A 16,879-nucleotide genomic window follows, 5' to 3' on the forward strand; every position below is an offset into this window, starting at 1 on the left:
AGTTATATTTAGTGTTAATTCTGTTGGTTGGTTATATTGGTGATCATTGGTGCATTCAGCATGGTTTTTTTCATATAGTTTTAGTTCTATGATTTTGTCTTGATAGGAAAAGGGGAGGTTTGTGAGCATGTAAAACTGGTTTACACATTACTTTAACCACAATCTTTCCACTTTCCAACTTAAAACAAAGGATTTAAAAAGGTGAGCAATTATAGGTCACTGCAAGGTCTTCAACAATGAGCAATTACAATACCGCTTATCCAAACACAAAAGGCCGAAAATGAAAAATTTCAAACAATAGAAACAAACGTTTGTATGTCTTTTTTTTCAGAGGAGTTGGTTATTGCTGTGGTCCTTAAATATTGAAGATAAATGTATTCAATACTACAGTTATGACAGTGAACCCATACACCAAATATAGTTGACCTGTCATATCTTAACAGGAATATAAGAATCTTAACAGGAATATTAGATCATGGTCAGGGGGAATCACTGGCAGTTTATCATTCATATTGCCTACTCTTTAAAGGAATGAAATAATCACAACTTAACATAAAAAAAACAAAAAAAAACCAGTATACCACTGTTCAACTCTTCGACATATTAATGTGCCCGTCTCAAGTTAAGAACCTTGTCAGTGGTAGTCATATCTGAGTGTTCCTTGGAATTAGTTGTTGATAAAACTTGTGTCAGTCCCTAAAACAATTATGATACAACTACATTTACAAGCCCCTGCAATTCACTTATTATTTTTAAATTTGGACTTGAACACTGTGAAGTCAGTATAATATTAATATTGGGTATACAATGAATTATACAAAGATTACAAGAAAACACAAAGTAGATCAAAAACTTGTATTCAAAGACACTTATTCAATAAATTACAATTTCACAGAATAACAGAATATCATACTATTTACAATGACAACAATAACAGAGCAAGCTTTAAGCTCTTAAATAACAATGATACACTTATTGATTGATTAAGCATGCTTAAAGCAGTGGCAAATATTTCAGGGTTATCCAGAACAAAACAATAAAATGAGGACTATAACATTAATAGCTGATTCTAAACAATCCAATCTATAACTCAAATGAAAATCTTAATTAAGCAAAGCAGTGGCGGATCCAGAAATTTTTATAAATGGGGTCCAATGATATGATATATTCGCCTCTGCACAGCAATTTTTATTTAGGCCAAATTTTAAATTGATTTACTTGTATCTTTCTTTGTCTATAATTGTATAATGTAGGTAAACAAGTGGATTAATAAGCTACATGTACAATTCATGCGCTACTTCTTTCAACTTATATATATTTTCAAATAAAATATTTTTCATGACAAGTACATGACCACACAATGTATTTTTACATACACGTATACAAAAAATTGGTTTAGAAATCAATATTTAAGTATACATTTATACATTATCAAATGTTTACATGACATTGGCACAAAGATACAGAGGAGGACTAAAATATGGTGAAAAATACAATGAAACATGGATAACAACATCAAGCCAATGACAATAGGGTTTTGATCATGATTGCTCAATGTTTAAATCTCAACAAGAATCTTAGTAAACAAATAGTTAACTGACATTATACATGTACATTAATGTTCTGGCAAACAAAGGGAGACAACAAATAGCAAAATGACTGATTACAAATGTTACATGAATTTCACTCAACTCTGTAAAGTGTTACTTGTCATAATTACGTATACACCTTATGTAAGAATCCTGGGTTTTGATTGGTTGATAGTCAGTATATTTTTCAACAATTTACTGTTAATATCAAATGAATATCATTCATTTTTTTAACGCCACCAGGGAATTTGCAAAAAGGATATGCCTTTTTTTAGCCCTCTCTTCTGTGGTATTTGCCAAAAAATACTCTATCTGGACGCTTGTAACGTCACAATCATCAAAGCATTTTTGAACATTGACATTCAGTGTAATTAAACAGGTATAGGTCACAGACCACAATTAATTTCTCTATTAGTTCTTTATAACTTTTTGTCTTATTAAAAAAATTGCACCGAATCTTTTTGTCCAATTTTTGTGTGTGTAATGTATAGTTCAAGTCCAAAAATATATCCAAAATTCAGAAAGATTGCTTTCACACATCTTACAAATTTAGCCAATACACATCCATACCCCTATTGACAAGTCAAGAGATGTTCCGAAAACTGTAAATATTACCTTTTTGCACTTGGCCTAATCACTCATTCCATATCAAAATCAGTTTAAATACAACATCCAAAAATTTATTTCACCTCTCTTCTTCCATTTCCACCCCAAAAAATCTAAGAAATGAGTGAGGAAGGGAAAGAAAAAAAATTAAGGCAAAATACACTCCAATTAAAAGGAACTATATTCGTGGACAACGAAAGCAGGGTCATTAATTGTGGTCTTGGGCCTATAGCATGTTCTTGAGGGGTATTTGTGAAAAATACCCCTTTTTAACATGATATATATGTTTAAAATACTCTATAAAACTATGAGGTGAAGAAATGATGCATATATATTAATTTACATATGATTTTTTCAACCATTCAATATGCCCTTCGATGGGCAAATTAATTACAATGTTATTATTCATAGCATAATAAACAAACTGAACAATAAACTAATAAGAGAATAATGGTCATTAGAATAAAATTGTATTGATTGTATATAATTTTTTTAATTTATTAAGGATTCAAGGATATCCAACAACATTTGGACAAAGAGAGACAACTCCATCATTCTTACATGTAAATTTCAGATGTCAGTTTGACATAGTAATGAACAATGATTTGTATCAAATGCTGTTTTAGATGTATGATTAAAAAAAATGTACACAGGAGGAAATCTCATATTTTCTTATAATTTACTGACAAACATTTAATATAATTTACTTCGTTAATTTGAAATTCATGATACAAAGATGTTAAAATACACAACATAAAAAAAAATCCAGCAGTAAAAATCCATTTAAATTGCTTTAGTGCTAATTTTAAAATGCCTGTAAAGTTCAACATAAATACTCATAATAAGATAAATAATGAATTTCTCATAGAATTATGACAAATTGTTACTAATCTGCTAAGGCATAAAAATACATATTTCTCCTACCCAAACTGACTGTAGTAATTAGTGCCAAACCTTAAGATTCTTTAACAAACAGTTATTTGATCAGACTGTTTTCCCTGTTGAAACCAGTTGACAACTTCATGAAAAAGAAAAAAAAACATACTTGCCTAGTACAAACATTAAACAAACTTTACCAGCAATGAGCATGACCAGTATTTGTTTTATATTATAGTTAAAACATGTATTATGGGATTGTGCCTCTGGAAGATCAAATCATTGTTTAGTACTATATCTTAATAAAAGAGAACAGTTTTTGTCAAACAATCACAGAAGATGATAAACAATGTTAGTGAATTACATGTACATCATGTACATGTTTATTCTGAATAGTCAAATAAATAGTTTGAATTAAATAATTGGCAAATGGAAAATAAAATCAATCTCTCTCAATACACTCTTTTTGTAAATGATCATAATGAGTGACAGATGACAAACATAACAAAACAAACATTGGTTGTAAACAAAACATTGCATTTGTGTATGGCACATACTTTTTTGTTAATATTATACACCACGTACAAAAATGTACATGATAAACAGAAGCATGACAAGATCATGTACTACTACAATCTAAATAAAAGCTAACCAATTTGGAAAGAAAAATATAAAATAAAAAATTTGTTATACAAAAAAATAGTTTAATTTACACATGTTACAGAACATGATTTCGGTTTTTAAATTAAATCAAAATGAAATAAAGAGTTCACAATCAGAATTATAAAATAATGCACACATACAATGTCAATGGTAATAAATTAAGATTTTATAGATTGTTTAAAACTTGTATTGGTACGGAGCCTTATGTAAAGGTAGTTAATAATAGATGCCACCGACGTATTTTGTCACTATTCAGAGCTGGTTCGTTACAACTTAAAGTTGAAACAGGTCGATATGCTAGACCACCAGAACCTCTACAAGACCGTTTATGTATTTTTTGTGATAGTAGCCAAATTGAAGATGAAAAACACTTTCTTTTTAATTGTTGTTTTTACTCTGATATCAGACATGAATTATATGCCAAAGCCTGTCTTTTAAATGTTGATTTTGAGAATTTATGTGATGTTGAAAAACTTCGTTATCTTATGTGTAATGAGAATATGGTTCCTTTTTTAGCTAGTTCCCTTTATCATATGTTTTATCGACGAAAACATGTCATCTAGAAATTATATATGTTTTGTTATTTTTAATTTTTTTTTTAATTTACGAAATACATTTTAAATGTATCAAAGCTGTCCTTTTATGTATGTATTAGATGTTTGTTTTAATGATAGTGTCTCATAAGTAGTTTTCGGCTGGCATCCTTTTACATAAATGTTGGGTTCTTATGACTTTATGTGTATATATATATATTGATATTGTAATGGATGGTGACACTTTAATAAAATAAATCTTATCTTATCTTATCATACAGCATTTGTACAGATTAACAATGATTAAGAGTCTATAAATACATGAAATACAAATGACATGAAATACAAGTGGAACACCAATTCTTAGTTGAAACAGGTAAAAAGTCAAAGCACAGAGCTCTGCAAAAACACACTGTTTATTTCCCCTTCCCATTTGCAAATGCATGATTATGTATGTACATGTACATGATGTAAGTTCAAAGTTTATTTATTTTAATAATTTTAATAACATCAGCTCTTTTCCTTTTAACTTAATTTGAATCTTATGTAATTAATTTTTTTAAACAGTTCCAATTTATTAAATTTTAAATAGAATTGTCTGATCCATTAACATAATTAATTAATAATTTAACAGTGGTTTTATTTTTTACTATGTTTGGTTTTTAATATATCAGGTACATTTAGCACATGTAAATACAATTTCTTAGATAAATTTTGTTAAAGCCTAGATCGTTTTAATTAATGCATAGCTATAAATTCTTCCAAAAAGTCTGGCACTAAATCCATGAACGGAACCGTATTTTTCTGAATACACCTTGCAGCAATGCACTTTAGAGAAGTTTCACTGTTATTCCTCATTATTGAAGATGCAACATCAGTTTTTGAGCATTCTAATGGTGTTTTCTTCTCAAGATTACACATATCTGTATGAGCACCATTCTTCATTAGACTAAGCATACACTGGCTTAGTGTTTCAGGATCATTGTGTCGGACAATGATATGCAATGGAGTGTTTTTCTGACAGTCAACTACATTTGGACATGCTCCACATTGCATAAAAAGTTCAGTCAACAGTCCATTAGGAAATGATACCACTTCTTCAACGTGAAAGTCATCCACCATGGTTGCGGAATCTACTGCCATATGAAGTGGAGTATAGTGGTTTTCTAATAGAGGATTTAGTTTGACAAATTTGTAAGTCAAAGCTTTGAGTTTTTCTAATTCTTCTCCTGAATGGTCACAGTGAAGAGCAATAACTAAAAGATATAAAGATGTGTGAATATTAATTTGAAACAATTCTTTAGCTGTTACATTTTCCCCATCCAATACTAACTTCTCTGAATCAAAAAAAAGTTCATCTACAGCCTTTTCAAAAACCTGAGCCACAACAGCTATTGCTAATTTTTCTCCAACATGAATCATTTGGGAGAAAACTTGAGCAAATCTCAATAAATCTTTTGAAACCGAAAACTTATTCTTCTGACGCAGTTTCAATGCATGAAACCACAACTCAATACATCGACTAAACCTAGCACTATCTGCATAGACTGCCCCACGGTATATCAAAGCACTAGCCACTTCTGGATTGTCTTCACCAAGGATTCTCTCTTTGACAGTTAGAGCCTGCATGTGAATTGCATTACGATGTCCTTTGATTTTCTGTAAATCTTCTAAAGTTTGACATTCCTTCACATTCTCATATGCAGGGACAGGTGGACAATATTCTTTATAAATAATGTTATCTGGATCACTGTATCGCACATGCATAGCTTCTTCAAAGTATTGGACAGCTTTGTTTAGGTCATATTCAATTTTGTCATTTGCATAAAAAGCTCCTAATAGTTCTAAAGCATCAATTTTATCTTTTTTAGTGCAACTAGGTAAGGAGACCATATAGTCAACAACCTCATATTTCCCAGCCTCTGCAGCAACTAACAACGGAGTCATTTTATGATCATTTTCAATTTGTTTTGCCCTATAATTTATAAGTTCTTTCACAATACTGACATGACCACATTCAGCAGCAAAGTGCAAAGCAGTTGCACCGCAGTGAGCAACAGTGTTTGGATTTCCCTTCTTTTCCAACAGATACCTCACTACTTCAATGTGACCTTTGTATGACGCTATCATAAGACAGGTATTACGGTAAGTATTTGGAAGACTGATGTCTGCCTTATGTTCGACTAAGTACTTGACAATCTCTAATCTTCCATCAAAGCATGCAGCTCTTAAAGGCGTTGAATTCGTTTTAGTTGGGTGATTAACATCGGCACCGTTTTGGATCAGTAATTTAATAATTCCAAAATGACCAGCCCCTGCAGCGCACCAGAGAGCTGTTGCTTTATCAATAGTGTAATTTTCGAATTTGACAGTGCCTGTTTGTTCTATATCTACATTGAAGTTTGATAATAATATAGATACTACTTTTTCGGACCCATTTCTAGCCGCAATAATTAATGGTGTAGTTTTCTGTTCGTTTTCTTCAGTAACGTGATTAAGAACTTCGTATATAATTGTTTTGTCTGAATTCCACAGCATGGCGAAAATACTGATAGCCATACCATCTCTGGCACAAGCATACACCTTTGCTTTCAAACTTTTTACTGCTTCTTCTGTTATATCCTTTGACATCTTTATCTTTTTGTCATCGAAATCTGTGTATGTATCTTTTAAGGGAAGGGAGAGAAGCGATCATTGTATTGTGATATTTGATGGTGTAGGTAAATTATGTCTTTCGTTTTCGAGCATGACTCCACTTCGTAGGTTTCTTACAAGAGACTGAGTTACCAAGAAAAATAATCGAACGAAGCTGTAATAATTACACATTTATCTAATTTATTATTTCAGATTCATACAGCCGAAACACAAGTAAGTTAGGTCTTGTATTTTCTGTGACATATTTGTTTTCATGTTGGCATTGTTCACATTGGAATCATATAAGAGGGGGAGGACAGGGGTAAGGGAGCCAGGGAGCTAGGGAGAAAGGGGTAGGAGAAAGGAGAAAGGGGGTAGGGGAAAGGAGAGGAAGGCTGGGAGAAAGGAGAAAAAGTTGGAGAAAAAAATAAAATATGAAGAAAAAAAAATATCTCTCTTTTTTCCGGTAAATTAAAAAAAATAAGGAGAAGCGGGTAGGAGAAACGAGAAGAGGGGTTGGAGAAAGGAGAAGAGGGATGGGAGAAGGGAGAAGGGTACCCCCTGTTCTCCCCCTCATATAACAGAGAGATGCAAATGGAATCTTTGTTTTAAACCATTTCAAGTTCAATTTCAATTTGGTAAAAACTAATAAGCTAAAAACATTACTGATAAACTGTCCACATGCTTGCAAGTGAATAATTCAACCTCATTAAATCCGCACTCATGTGACCTTCAATTCAACCCCTTAGCTAGAGATGGATTGCGCATGAATTAAGTATGCATCGGTTCAGTTATCAAAAGAAAATAATAATCATATGTAGATCTATGTAGTGTCTACATTGATAATGACATAAAGGTAAACAATCGTAAATCATTTGATTGAACGATTTACTAGTAATCCATAAAACTCGTTCTTATACAGGTAAAGCGATGATTTTCATATATATTTTACCTAGAATATGATTTTAAACAGACCTAGAAAAATCTGATTGCATGAGTTCGCTATCTATTTATATCTATATTGATTGTATCGTTTATATATCCATCGGCAGTCTGTCAATCATTTATGTTTTGGTTACAAGCAGTCGTTTTAATTGATAAGAGAAGCACCAGCTATGGTTTCAGTGTTTGGCCATTTAGAGCTATTTCCTAATGCATGTATTTTAAAATTTTGGCTGACTTGCTTGCTTTGCTTGTCTAAATGTTTGCTCAAGCTTTATAATTACAATTGCCATATGCAATCAATAGATAGACAGGGATTCAGTATGTATAAAGTTATTGGAGCAAACCTTAATACAAACAAAGCAAGCGGCAAGCCAACTAAAGTTTTACTTTACAAGCATTAGGAAATTAGCTGTAACGGCGAGATGTTATCGTTCCAACTTTAAAATTGCCAACTTTATTTAGACGTTACAGGTATTAAATGAAACATACGTTACAAGTATTGCATCTTTAAAAATGAAAATTGTAAACAAAAATATAGTGTTGTGTTCTTAAACTTGTTCGTCGGTATTGATAAGCCGCTTACAATGAAAATAATAAATGGACAGTAATTGACTTTAAACCGATTTGATAAGCTTTTCAAAATATGACCTGAGATTCACACTTATCAAAATATGGCCATGCCTTTTCATCTTACAAATACACTTCATAAGTTAATCCTGGTATATTTTTAAGTTTTTATACCTGTACTATTATCTTTGTATCCCATACCCACATCTACACATTTACAATGTACATGTAATCATACACTTGACAAAATTATGAGATAAACAAACATTTGCAACTTATCTAAACTTAATACTTTAATAATGGCGTCGAAAGTACGGAAGAGAGGACAAAATCTACCGTATGACGTTGAGGACCAAGACACTAATTTCAGGTGAGTCAGATAAATGCGCTTTCAATTTGTTTAGTCTCTCAATTTATCTATCTCAACAAGTCGGATGTAAGTGCTGGAGAAATCATACCTATATCAACGTTGAAACACTAGCCGATAAAAGAGAAACATCTACTGTAAAAATAAATGAATAGATTAATGGTACATACGGTAATATAAACAGGAACGTTAGATCATAAATAAGTCTTTCTCGTCGTGTACATATGGTTTATATTAAAAGGTCAAGTACAAACTTTGAGAATGACATAGTAAACTGATAGGAAAAGGACACTGTTTGCATAGAATCGACTATTATTTTTATTTTCTATGTATGCATATTTTCGTTAGCCGGTATTTTTATGCACATTATTTAATGCATTTGTTAAGATTCGGAAAGGGTTATTCATCTAAAGTTGTATTGAAATTCAGAATAACAAATTGAAAAACGCTCATGAATAATGAAAATGTATAATAAATGATACAACTGTGGAAAAAATGAAATAGGTCCGTCCGTCCGTTTGTTTTTTATAAATTTTTTTTTAGATACAGGCATTTAGAAATTAATACGTTTTTAGCCTAGGAAAAAGCAAGAAAGGAATACAAGTTATAAAGAAAGGATAGGGAAACATCCTGAACACAACAGCGATTATAATCTTAGTTAGTTAACACGATGGTTCGATAAAAGATCAATCTCATGTCATATGAAATACATTGCATGATTAAATTGTTTGCATATAAAAAAACAAGAGACATTTCAACTACGACTGTTTTGTAGAAAAGAGAAGAAACCATTGTCTCATGACAAGTTCCACTGGGATTTGTGGTTGTTGTTGGCGGTAGAGAATTGGCTGTTTGACTTTGGCCGACCTATATTTGCAGTAAGAACAAACATTATTATATACCTAGTAATATACTCACATAAACAAACTCTTATAAGAAAATAACAAACATTTTCAAGTGTCAAATATAATGACTCTTTTAGATATTTTGTATTTTATTTTATAATAACGATGTAAAGAAGGAATGGGATTCTTACAAATTCTAAAAATATATATAATCAATCATATACAATACCAATAACAATGGTAAAAACAAATACATATGCATGTAGACAAACTTGTTATTATTCCAAAATGAGAATCCAACGATGTAGAATACAAAGATCAAAGCGATTGATATAGACTTAAAAGTTTTGAGTTGTCTTTTAAAATAGCGTCAATATCAAGATAAAGTCCTAGGACCATTTTACTTGGAATATCTTGAAAATTTGGGTATATTATTTTTTACAATTTAAATAATGTTGTCAATTGCAGTAATGAAGATATTTATATATACATCATAAAAGTATTTTCCAAGTTAGCATAGAAACAAATTTAAAAATGACGCTTATAAAAGATTTGGACCTGAAACCATTTCATTTTTCGAATCAAAGAATACTGAACGTTCTGTTTGAAATGACGCAAAGACATGTGACACGTTTTTATTCTTTATTTGATAAGCTTTTTAACTGTTTAAAAAACACATTTTCTTTCCAGTTATTTGTGCCCCAGAAATGGTTTCCAATGAACTACCCTAGTGTTGGGGACTATTGTCATATGGCTTACAATGTTATTACACCATTTTGTCTACTCAAGGTATTATATCCTATACAGATTTCGTACAGTTCAGACTGCTAAAGATGATATGATTGATAAACCAGAAAAGAAGTTTTGAGATCACACCAAAAACAGCGATTAAAATTAATCAAACGTATTAAGATAACACAAACAATAGCGGATAAAATTTATCAAACGTATTGAGCAACATTGCAAGCTTCGTCAAACTTGTACATGATCGTACATACATGTAAATGAACTTAAGAATACATACTAGACTTGACACTAATGCATATATAGCATAGGCATAACATTAACCGATTTTCTCCTTACCTTTATTTTCAATATATAGTTTGTATTTTGCTTTGTACAAGTAAAATAACTATTGAAAGAAACACAACTGTTACCGATTGTTTGACTGAATTAAAATTTGAGCAAAACGAACTTCCGCCAAAATCGAGAGTACTATACGAGGATAATTCAAAGACTTATTACGGTAACATATAACTGCAAACATCTGCGTCATTTTGGGTGGTGGTAATTGTTTTTTATAAGATAATATATGTATATATTTACAGCTTTTTGAAAGAAGCCCAAACAAATCCTCAACAACATTCAATATGTTATGTATCATCACATTTGTTATGGGTGCCAGCATTCATCTGGTAGGAGACTCTATTAACCACAGATTGGTGTTGCTAGGATACGAGCTTCATCTGTCAGTCCGGGAAAATCCCATGATGCAACAGATGCAACCACCAGGACTGGTAAGTAACGTTATTTTTTGTATGTTGTTTAGAGTAATATTTTGTCGTTAGCTAAATTCAACGAATGTCATTTTCGCTTCTTTTAAATACTTGCATAACAAATTTGAAATCAAATTTATAAACTGTATTTATTCAAATTGACAATTTCGTTTACCAAGGAAATGATCCTCAAGTCAACGTACTTGTTTGGCTTTATAAATATTTTAATATGAGCGTCACTGATGAGTCTGGTGTAGACGAAACGCGCGTCTGGCGTACTAAATTTTAATCCTGGTACCTTTGATAACTATTTACTAGCATTTTAAATGCTGTTCCTTTTGGCATTGATTTGATTGTATCTTCTGAAAATTCGAATTATTGTTATTTCGTTTATGGTCTACTACCTTCCCGTCGTATATCCACTACCACCAACAGCAACCACAAGTCAACATTAACAACAACTATCATTATTAAAGTATATAAGTGTCTTGAAACTGACACCCACTGTCTAGTCAGATTATTTTTGGCTCAATGCATTTAGAAATTCTGATAAGACGAAGCATTTAACATAGAATGTTTAGTTTTATCTGTTGCCATATTCAAGAGTACAACATTCCAAATAGATCTTAACTTATTGTATATGACCGTCTGAAGGGATCGTGTTTCACTCAAGAACAAAAACTTATAAGAAATACTTTTACGCATATAGCACGTGTTTAAAAAAAATACATCAACACGAACGTTGGAGGCGTTGGAGACAGGCATTTTTGCAAATTAAAGAGTTTTAGGACCCACAATTAACGTATTCCAGTGTTGTTGCAACTCGTTCATAATAGTAATATAATGACTAATAATTCAAAAGTAACGGTACCATCCTGTTTAATCCGATATGTATTTATATAGAATGTTGTTACATATAGTACGAGATTGTCCAAACTTTAACAGAACAAACAAAAATGATAATTTGGTAAATAATATAAAACAATAACACGTTAAATTTAGATTTTATGCATGTATCGAACTGCTGAAATAAACATTCTGGGTAGTGAACAAGATTGCGGAAATACAAAGATTTGAGCATTAGTAAATCGATTTCATTGTCTTAGAGATGAGAAGGTGTGTTATGAATGCCAATGAGATAACTCTCCATCCGAGACAGAATTTGTAAAAGTAAACCATTATAAATCAAAGTACGGTCTTCAACACGGAGCCTTGACTCACACCAAATAGCAAGCTATACAGAGCCCCAACAATGACTAGTGTAAACCCATTCAAAAATGAAAAACAACGGTATAATCTATAATATGAAAACGAGAAACGATAAATATTTAAGAACCACATCAACAAACGACAAATACTGAACATCAGATTCGTTACGAATGGGACACCCTCAAATCGTTGGTTCATTATATCAATCAACTTAATATTTCTGTTTATTACAGGTGGATTCTTTTGAACTTTTATACCTATACGATGAAGTTATAGGTCATTTAATGTGGTGAGTGCTTAGTTTTGGATCTTCAAAGGACATTTTACTACTGATTTGGCAGAAGTTATAAGGCCGATGGTGATTTTGAGGATTGATCTATTGCAAGTGATTGAAGGCATCCGTTAGGCTGTTAAACGTTTATTTCTAAACTGATAATAGTTTTACTTGCATTGGATGTATACTTACTTTTACATATACAAAAAATCTTAACCTAACCCTTCAACAATTCTACAATAGATGGCAAATGAAAGAGCACACACGAAAGCCAACACATTTATGATTTAAATAATTATTAAATGAAATAAATGTTTTCTAATGCCAAATATATAATTGATTATAAACCGTTTTTTTCTTCTGTTTTTTTCATAGGTTCTTGTTCAAAATACGAAAAAGTATGGGCTTTGCTCATTGTTGAAGGCCGTACAGTGACCTATAGTTGTTAATGTCTGTGTGAATGTGGTCTTTTGTGGATAGTTGTCTCATTGGCAATCATACCACATCTTCTTTTTTTATAAAACAACAAATTTTTGTCAAAGTACGTAATGAATTATCACTATACTTTAAATAGATGAAATTTAAAACAAATAATTCTTTTTCTTGCAGGTATATTCCATTCTTCATCAGTTTCTTCTTATACTTTGTTGGTTGTTTTACTTCCAAAGTCACAACTCCATCTTCAACAGTATCCTGGTGGCTGCTGATGTTAGTCAGTGGATTATATTACTGGTAAGTACGTAATTAACAACAGAAGTCAATGACAGTATTCATACAATACAGACTAACTAAGTGAAAGTGCTCTTTTGGACTTCAACAATAGAGAAGATCATAGTTCAAAATCGCCATATTCTAGAAACAATTGGTAATAATAAAAGATGTAAAAATCGACAATCAAACAAGCAATATGTCATCAGCGTTAAGTAACAAATTTCGGAATTTTATATAAAGCTGATTTCTTTTAAAGATAATATTAAACTTCTCAATCAGATCTCGCTGGTCTGTTTTATGTCCCTTTTTTGTATCATATTCACAATATTAAGTATGCATTTTGCTTTCAGAGTAATCGGTCACGAGCTTGAACTAAGTAATATAAACGGTAATAAGCGGATGGAAACTTTAAATCCAACACAATAATCACTTATTTGGTCAATAGACTACAATAATTGACCAGTACAATAATTGACCAGTACTTTTGATCTTTTACAGGTATTTGGTGACCGAGGGACAAATATTCTCCGTATACATTATAACCTTTATATGTATGTTAGCTATGGTAATAATTAAAAAGAGCAAAGGACAGAAAATGGATGTCAATGGCAGATTTCTATTCTATTCATTTACAACCACCTTTGTATTGGTAGGGGTGTGGGTGCTTTGGTTGTGGAATGATCCTATTCTAAGACATAAGTATCCAGGTTTATTGTACATTCCGGAACCCTGGTCATATTATACTCTGTATTTGAAGCCACATTAAATTCACTCATTATAAAATTTTTATTTAATTGAGATTTTTACATCACATTTATTTTTATCTTATGTCATTAATAAAATATGTATGTGGCAAAACTATTCGCTTTTTACGTTGCAAACGCAAACGCCATTTTCTTTTTTAACTTATCAATTATTATCATCTAGCACATTATCAAGAAAATATGAGATACATTATTTCTGTGTTGTTAGTAAATAAATGGACACATTAAATAATCATCAATGATGCCGCACCCTAACAACACAAACATTACTGAACATCTTCTGTTCTGGCGCATAATTTTGTCGGAACAAGCACCCATTTAGCTATATAAATTGTGCGATAATTCGCTGTTTGTGTCTGGTCTGGTTTAGGCCCTAAAACCCAAAGTACGGATTTGGAACAAGATGCACTCGTTACATGTAGCATTAAGCAAACCCCTAATAATAATAAGGATATGTAATGCCGTATTAAAGTTTAGCGTCCTTCATAATTACTTCTGGATTTCCACAAATGTATTCTTTAACATGTGTTATACTTTGGATACAATTTACGAAAAACACCATGAGAGGACACAGATTGTATGGCATTTATCATAAGTGATATTTAATGTTTCTGTTTATACTTAAGTTTATACATACTCGGAAATGTATGAATCTTTACCAGTGCTCGAATACTGTTATGTTATTTTGTAATCAATAAAATTCAAGATGTTTGAATTGTGTTGCTGAAACATTTGCTAAAATTCATCATTTGTAAATATAAATTAACATGTAGACATCTTATTCGGTCAGGTATTTCACATCCGTTATTTAACTGTAATATTCTATACAAATCACAAAAGCGTCGTATTTACTCCAAAATATAACCATACTTTTAAACAAACTTATTCAGGTGGAATATAGTTACAGTACTGATAATATGTCATTAAAGAAGGCATATTTTTGTACTAATATCCAATTTGACTCACTCATAGGGTATTTACATCGAAGATAAACACGTTTGTTCTTACCCTAGTTGTTGGCATGATACGGGTATCATATTTTGCGATGTATTCTCGAACTAAATTAGTAAACCCACCGAAAATCCATAAGCCTCATAAGGTCCAAAACCATAAACAGTAACTCCAAACATAACATTATCTGTGATATGGTTCACTTTAATCACTGTATTGGCACGCATGCTCATGACAATTGAAGAATACGTTTCATTGCTTAAAGCGATTTCAGATTTACCCATTGACAGTAAATTACCAACACATCGAAGCCCTGCAGCCTGCGAAGATTGTATAATAATCGAAATGTAATGTTCGAGATTCGTATAAAGAAGAAGTGGTGGTGCAACTACATAATTGTGGGAAAAATGGGTGGTTGCTGACAAAGATGTCATGAAAACTCCGTTTTTATTCCGACAGACAATTGTAACTAGCACTGGTTGCGAAGAAATTACAGTATGTACATAGGGCGATAGCTGTATTGATAATGAATTTCCAGATTGAATAACTATTGTTTTTGAAGAAAAACGTACATTATCGGTAATATTTACAGTTGTATTAAAATATCTTGTAGTTATATGCAGGATAACGTTTGTCACTTTTGCCATCATTGGCACTACGAAATACTGTCCCCATTTGTTGCTCGGTAACATGCATTCATACATGGATGCGACATAATATTTAAAGCCTTCATATATAATTTTACTATTTCCCGATATTAAAAGAATGGAATTATTAGCCTGAACATTAGCAATGAATCGACCATTATTTATTTTCAAATGTAAACCTTCTAAATATCCTAACGTAACTGTTCCGTTTGTCAATGCTTTGATAGTCGTATCCATGATCGTTAAGTTAGTTTGCAATGGTTCGATCCACACTTTTGTGTACGGAGCCGTTGCGACGATAGCAATATGTATGTCAGAATTCTCGTACATCAATGGGTTATAGGACTTTCCTAAACTATTAACAGGCAAGACATTAAAGGCGTATGATGAACATGTATAGCCAGGATATTCACAGGGTGCATTTTCTACGAAGGCACGGTAGCACACTACACTTACTGGCTGATCTGAACGAATCAAAATAGACGTGGACGTTCTACCAATAGGAATCATTGTTAAATGCAGTGGTAGGTTAACGTAGGCAACACCTGATGTAATGTTGACTGTTTGGTTGACACCAGGATAGGCCGAATATATGTTGAATTTTGTAGGAATATCTGCTGTTATAATCAGCTGCACAGCTGAGGCATATTTTGAATTATCATCATGTGAGGGAAACATTGTAATGAATTCTTTTCCTTTATGGTCTGAAAGTTAAAGATAGCGCAATAAAATTCTGTAGTAATAATGAAAATGACATTAAAAATAGTATTATAATACATAATACATTAATTGGAAAATGTCAATGTTTTTGAGTACACCGTATTAATTGACATATATAAACACCATACGATGCAACAGTGAGGATATTACTGCTGAGAAATGGGAAGTTGACAATTGGAAAGTAATACATCATGGGCTTGGTTCAACTTATAACATTAGCAAGTCTAGTTTTGATACCATGTAATATCTTCATTGGACTTTACTGAACTATCAATAGACTATTTCACTAAACGAATATTTCTTACTTTGTACCTTTTTAAATGAAAGAGTATGAAAACATGCATGTAAAGTAAAAAATTTCTATAGATTATTTTCTGACAAATTATTTCTTAAACTAAATAGTTTATACGGATGCCACTTGTGGAGCAGGATATGCTTACCCTTCCGGAGCACCTGAGATCACCCCTAGTTTGTGGTGGAAT

General features: G+C 31.7%; 2 protein-coding genes across 2 annotated transcripts; one reads left to right on the top strand and one right to left on the bottom strand.

Moving 5' to 3' along the window:
* Positions 1 to 4,790: 4,790 nt before the first annotated feature.
* Positions 4,791 to 6,987, bottom strand: LOC134714489 (protein fem-1 homolog B-like). The gene has a single exon (XM_063575776.1). It carries the CDS (start codon positions 6,896 to 6,898, stop codon positions 5,006 to 5,008), a length of 1,893 nt encoding a protein of 630 aa, XP_063431846.1. The 5' UTR covers positions 6,899 to 6,987; the 3' UTR covers positions 4,791 to 5,005.
* Positions 6,988 to 8,541: 1,554 nt separating this feature from the next.
* LOC134713680 (ceroid-lipofuscinosis neuronal protein 6 homolog) lies at positions 8,542 to 14,139 on the top strand. The gene is made up of 7 exons (XM_063574968.1): positions 8,542 to 8,783; positions 9,556 to 9,658; positions 10,316 to 10,414; positions 10,954 to 11,142; positions 12,564 to 12,619; positions 13,214 to 13,336; positions 13,814 to 14,139. Exons 1-7 carry the CDS (start codon positions 8,713 to 8,715, stop codon positions 14,079 to 14,081), a joined length of 909 nt encoding a protein of 302 aa, XP_063431038.1. The 5' UTR covers positions 8,542 to 8,712; the 3' UTR covers positions 14,082 to 14,139.
* The last annotated feature ends 2,740 nt before the right edge of the window (positions 14,140 to 16,879 follow it).

The sequence above is a fragment of the Mytilus trossulus genome, chromosome 4, assembly GCF_036588685.1.
Source record: "Mytilus trossulus isolate FHL-02 chromosome 4, PNRI_Mtr1.1.1.hap1, whole genome shotgun sequence".
Classification (NCBI taxonomy): Eukaryota; Metazoa; Mollusca; class Bivalvia; order Mytilida; family Mytilidae; genus Mytilus; species Mytilus trossulus.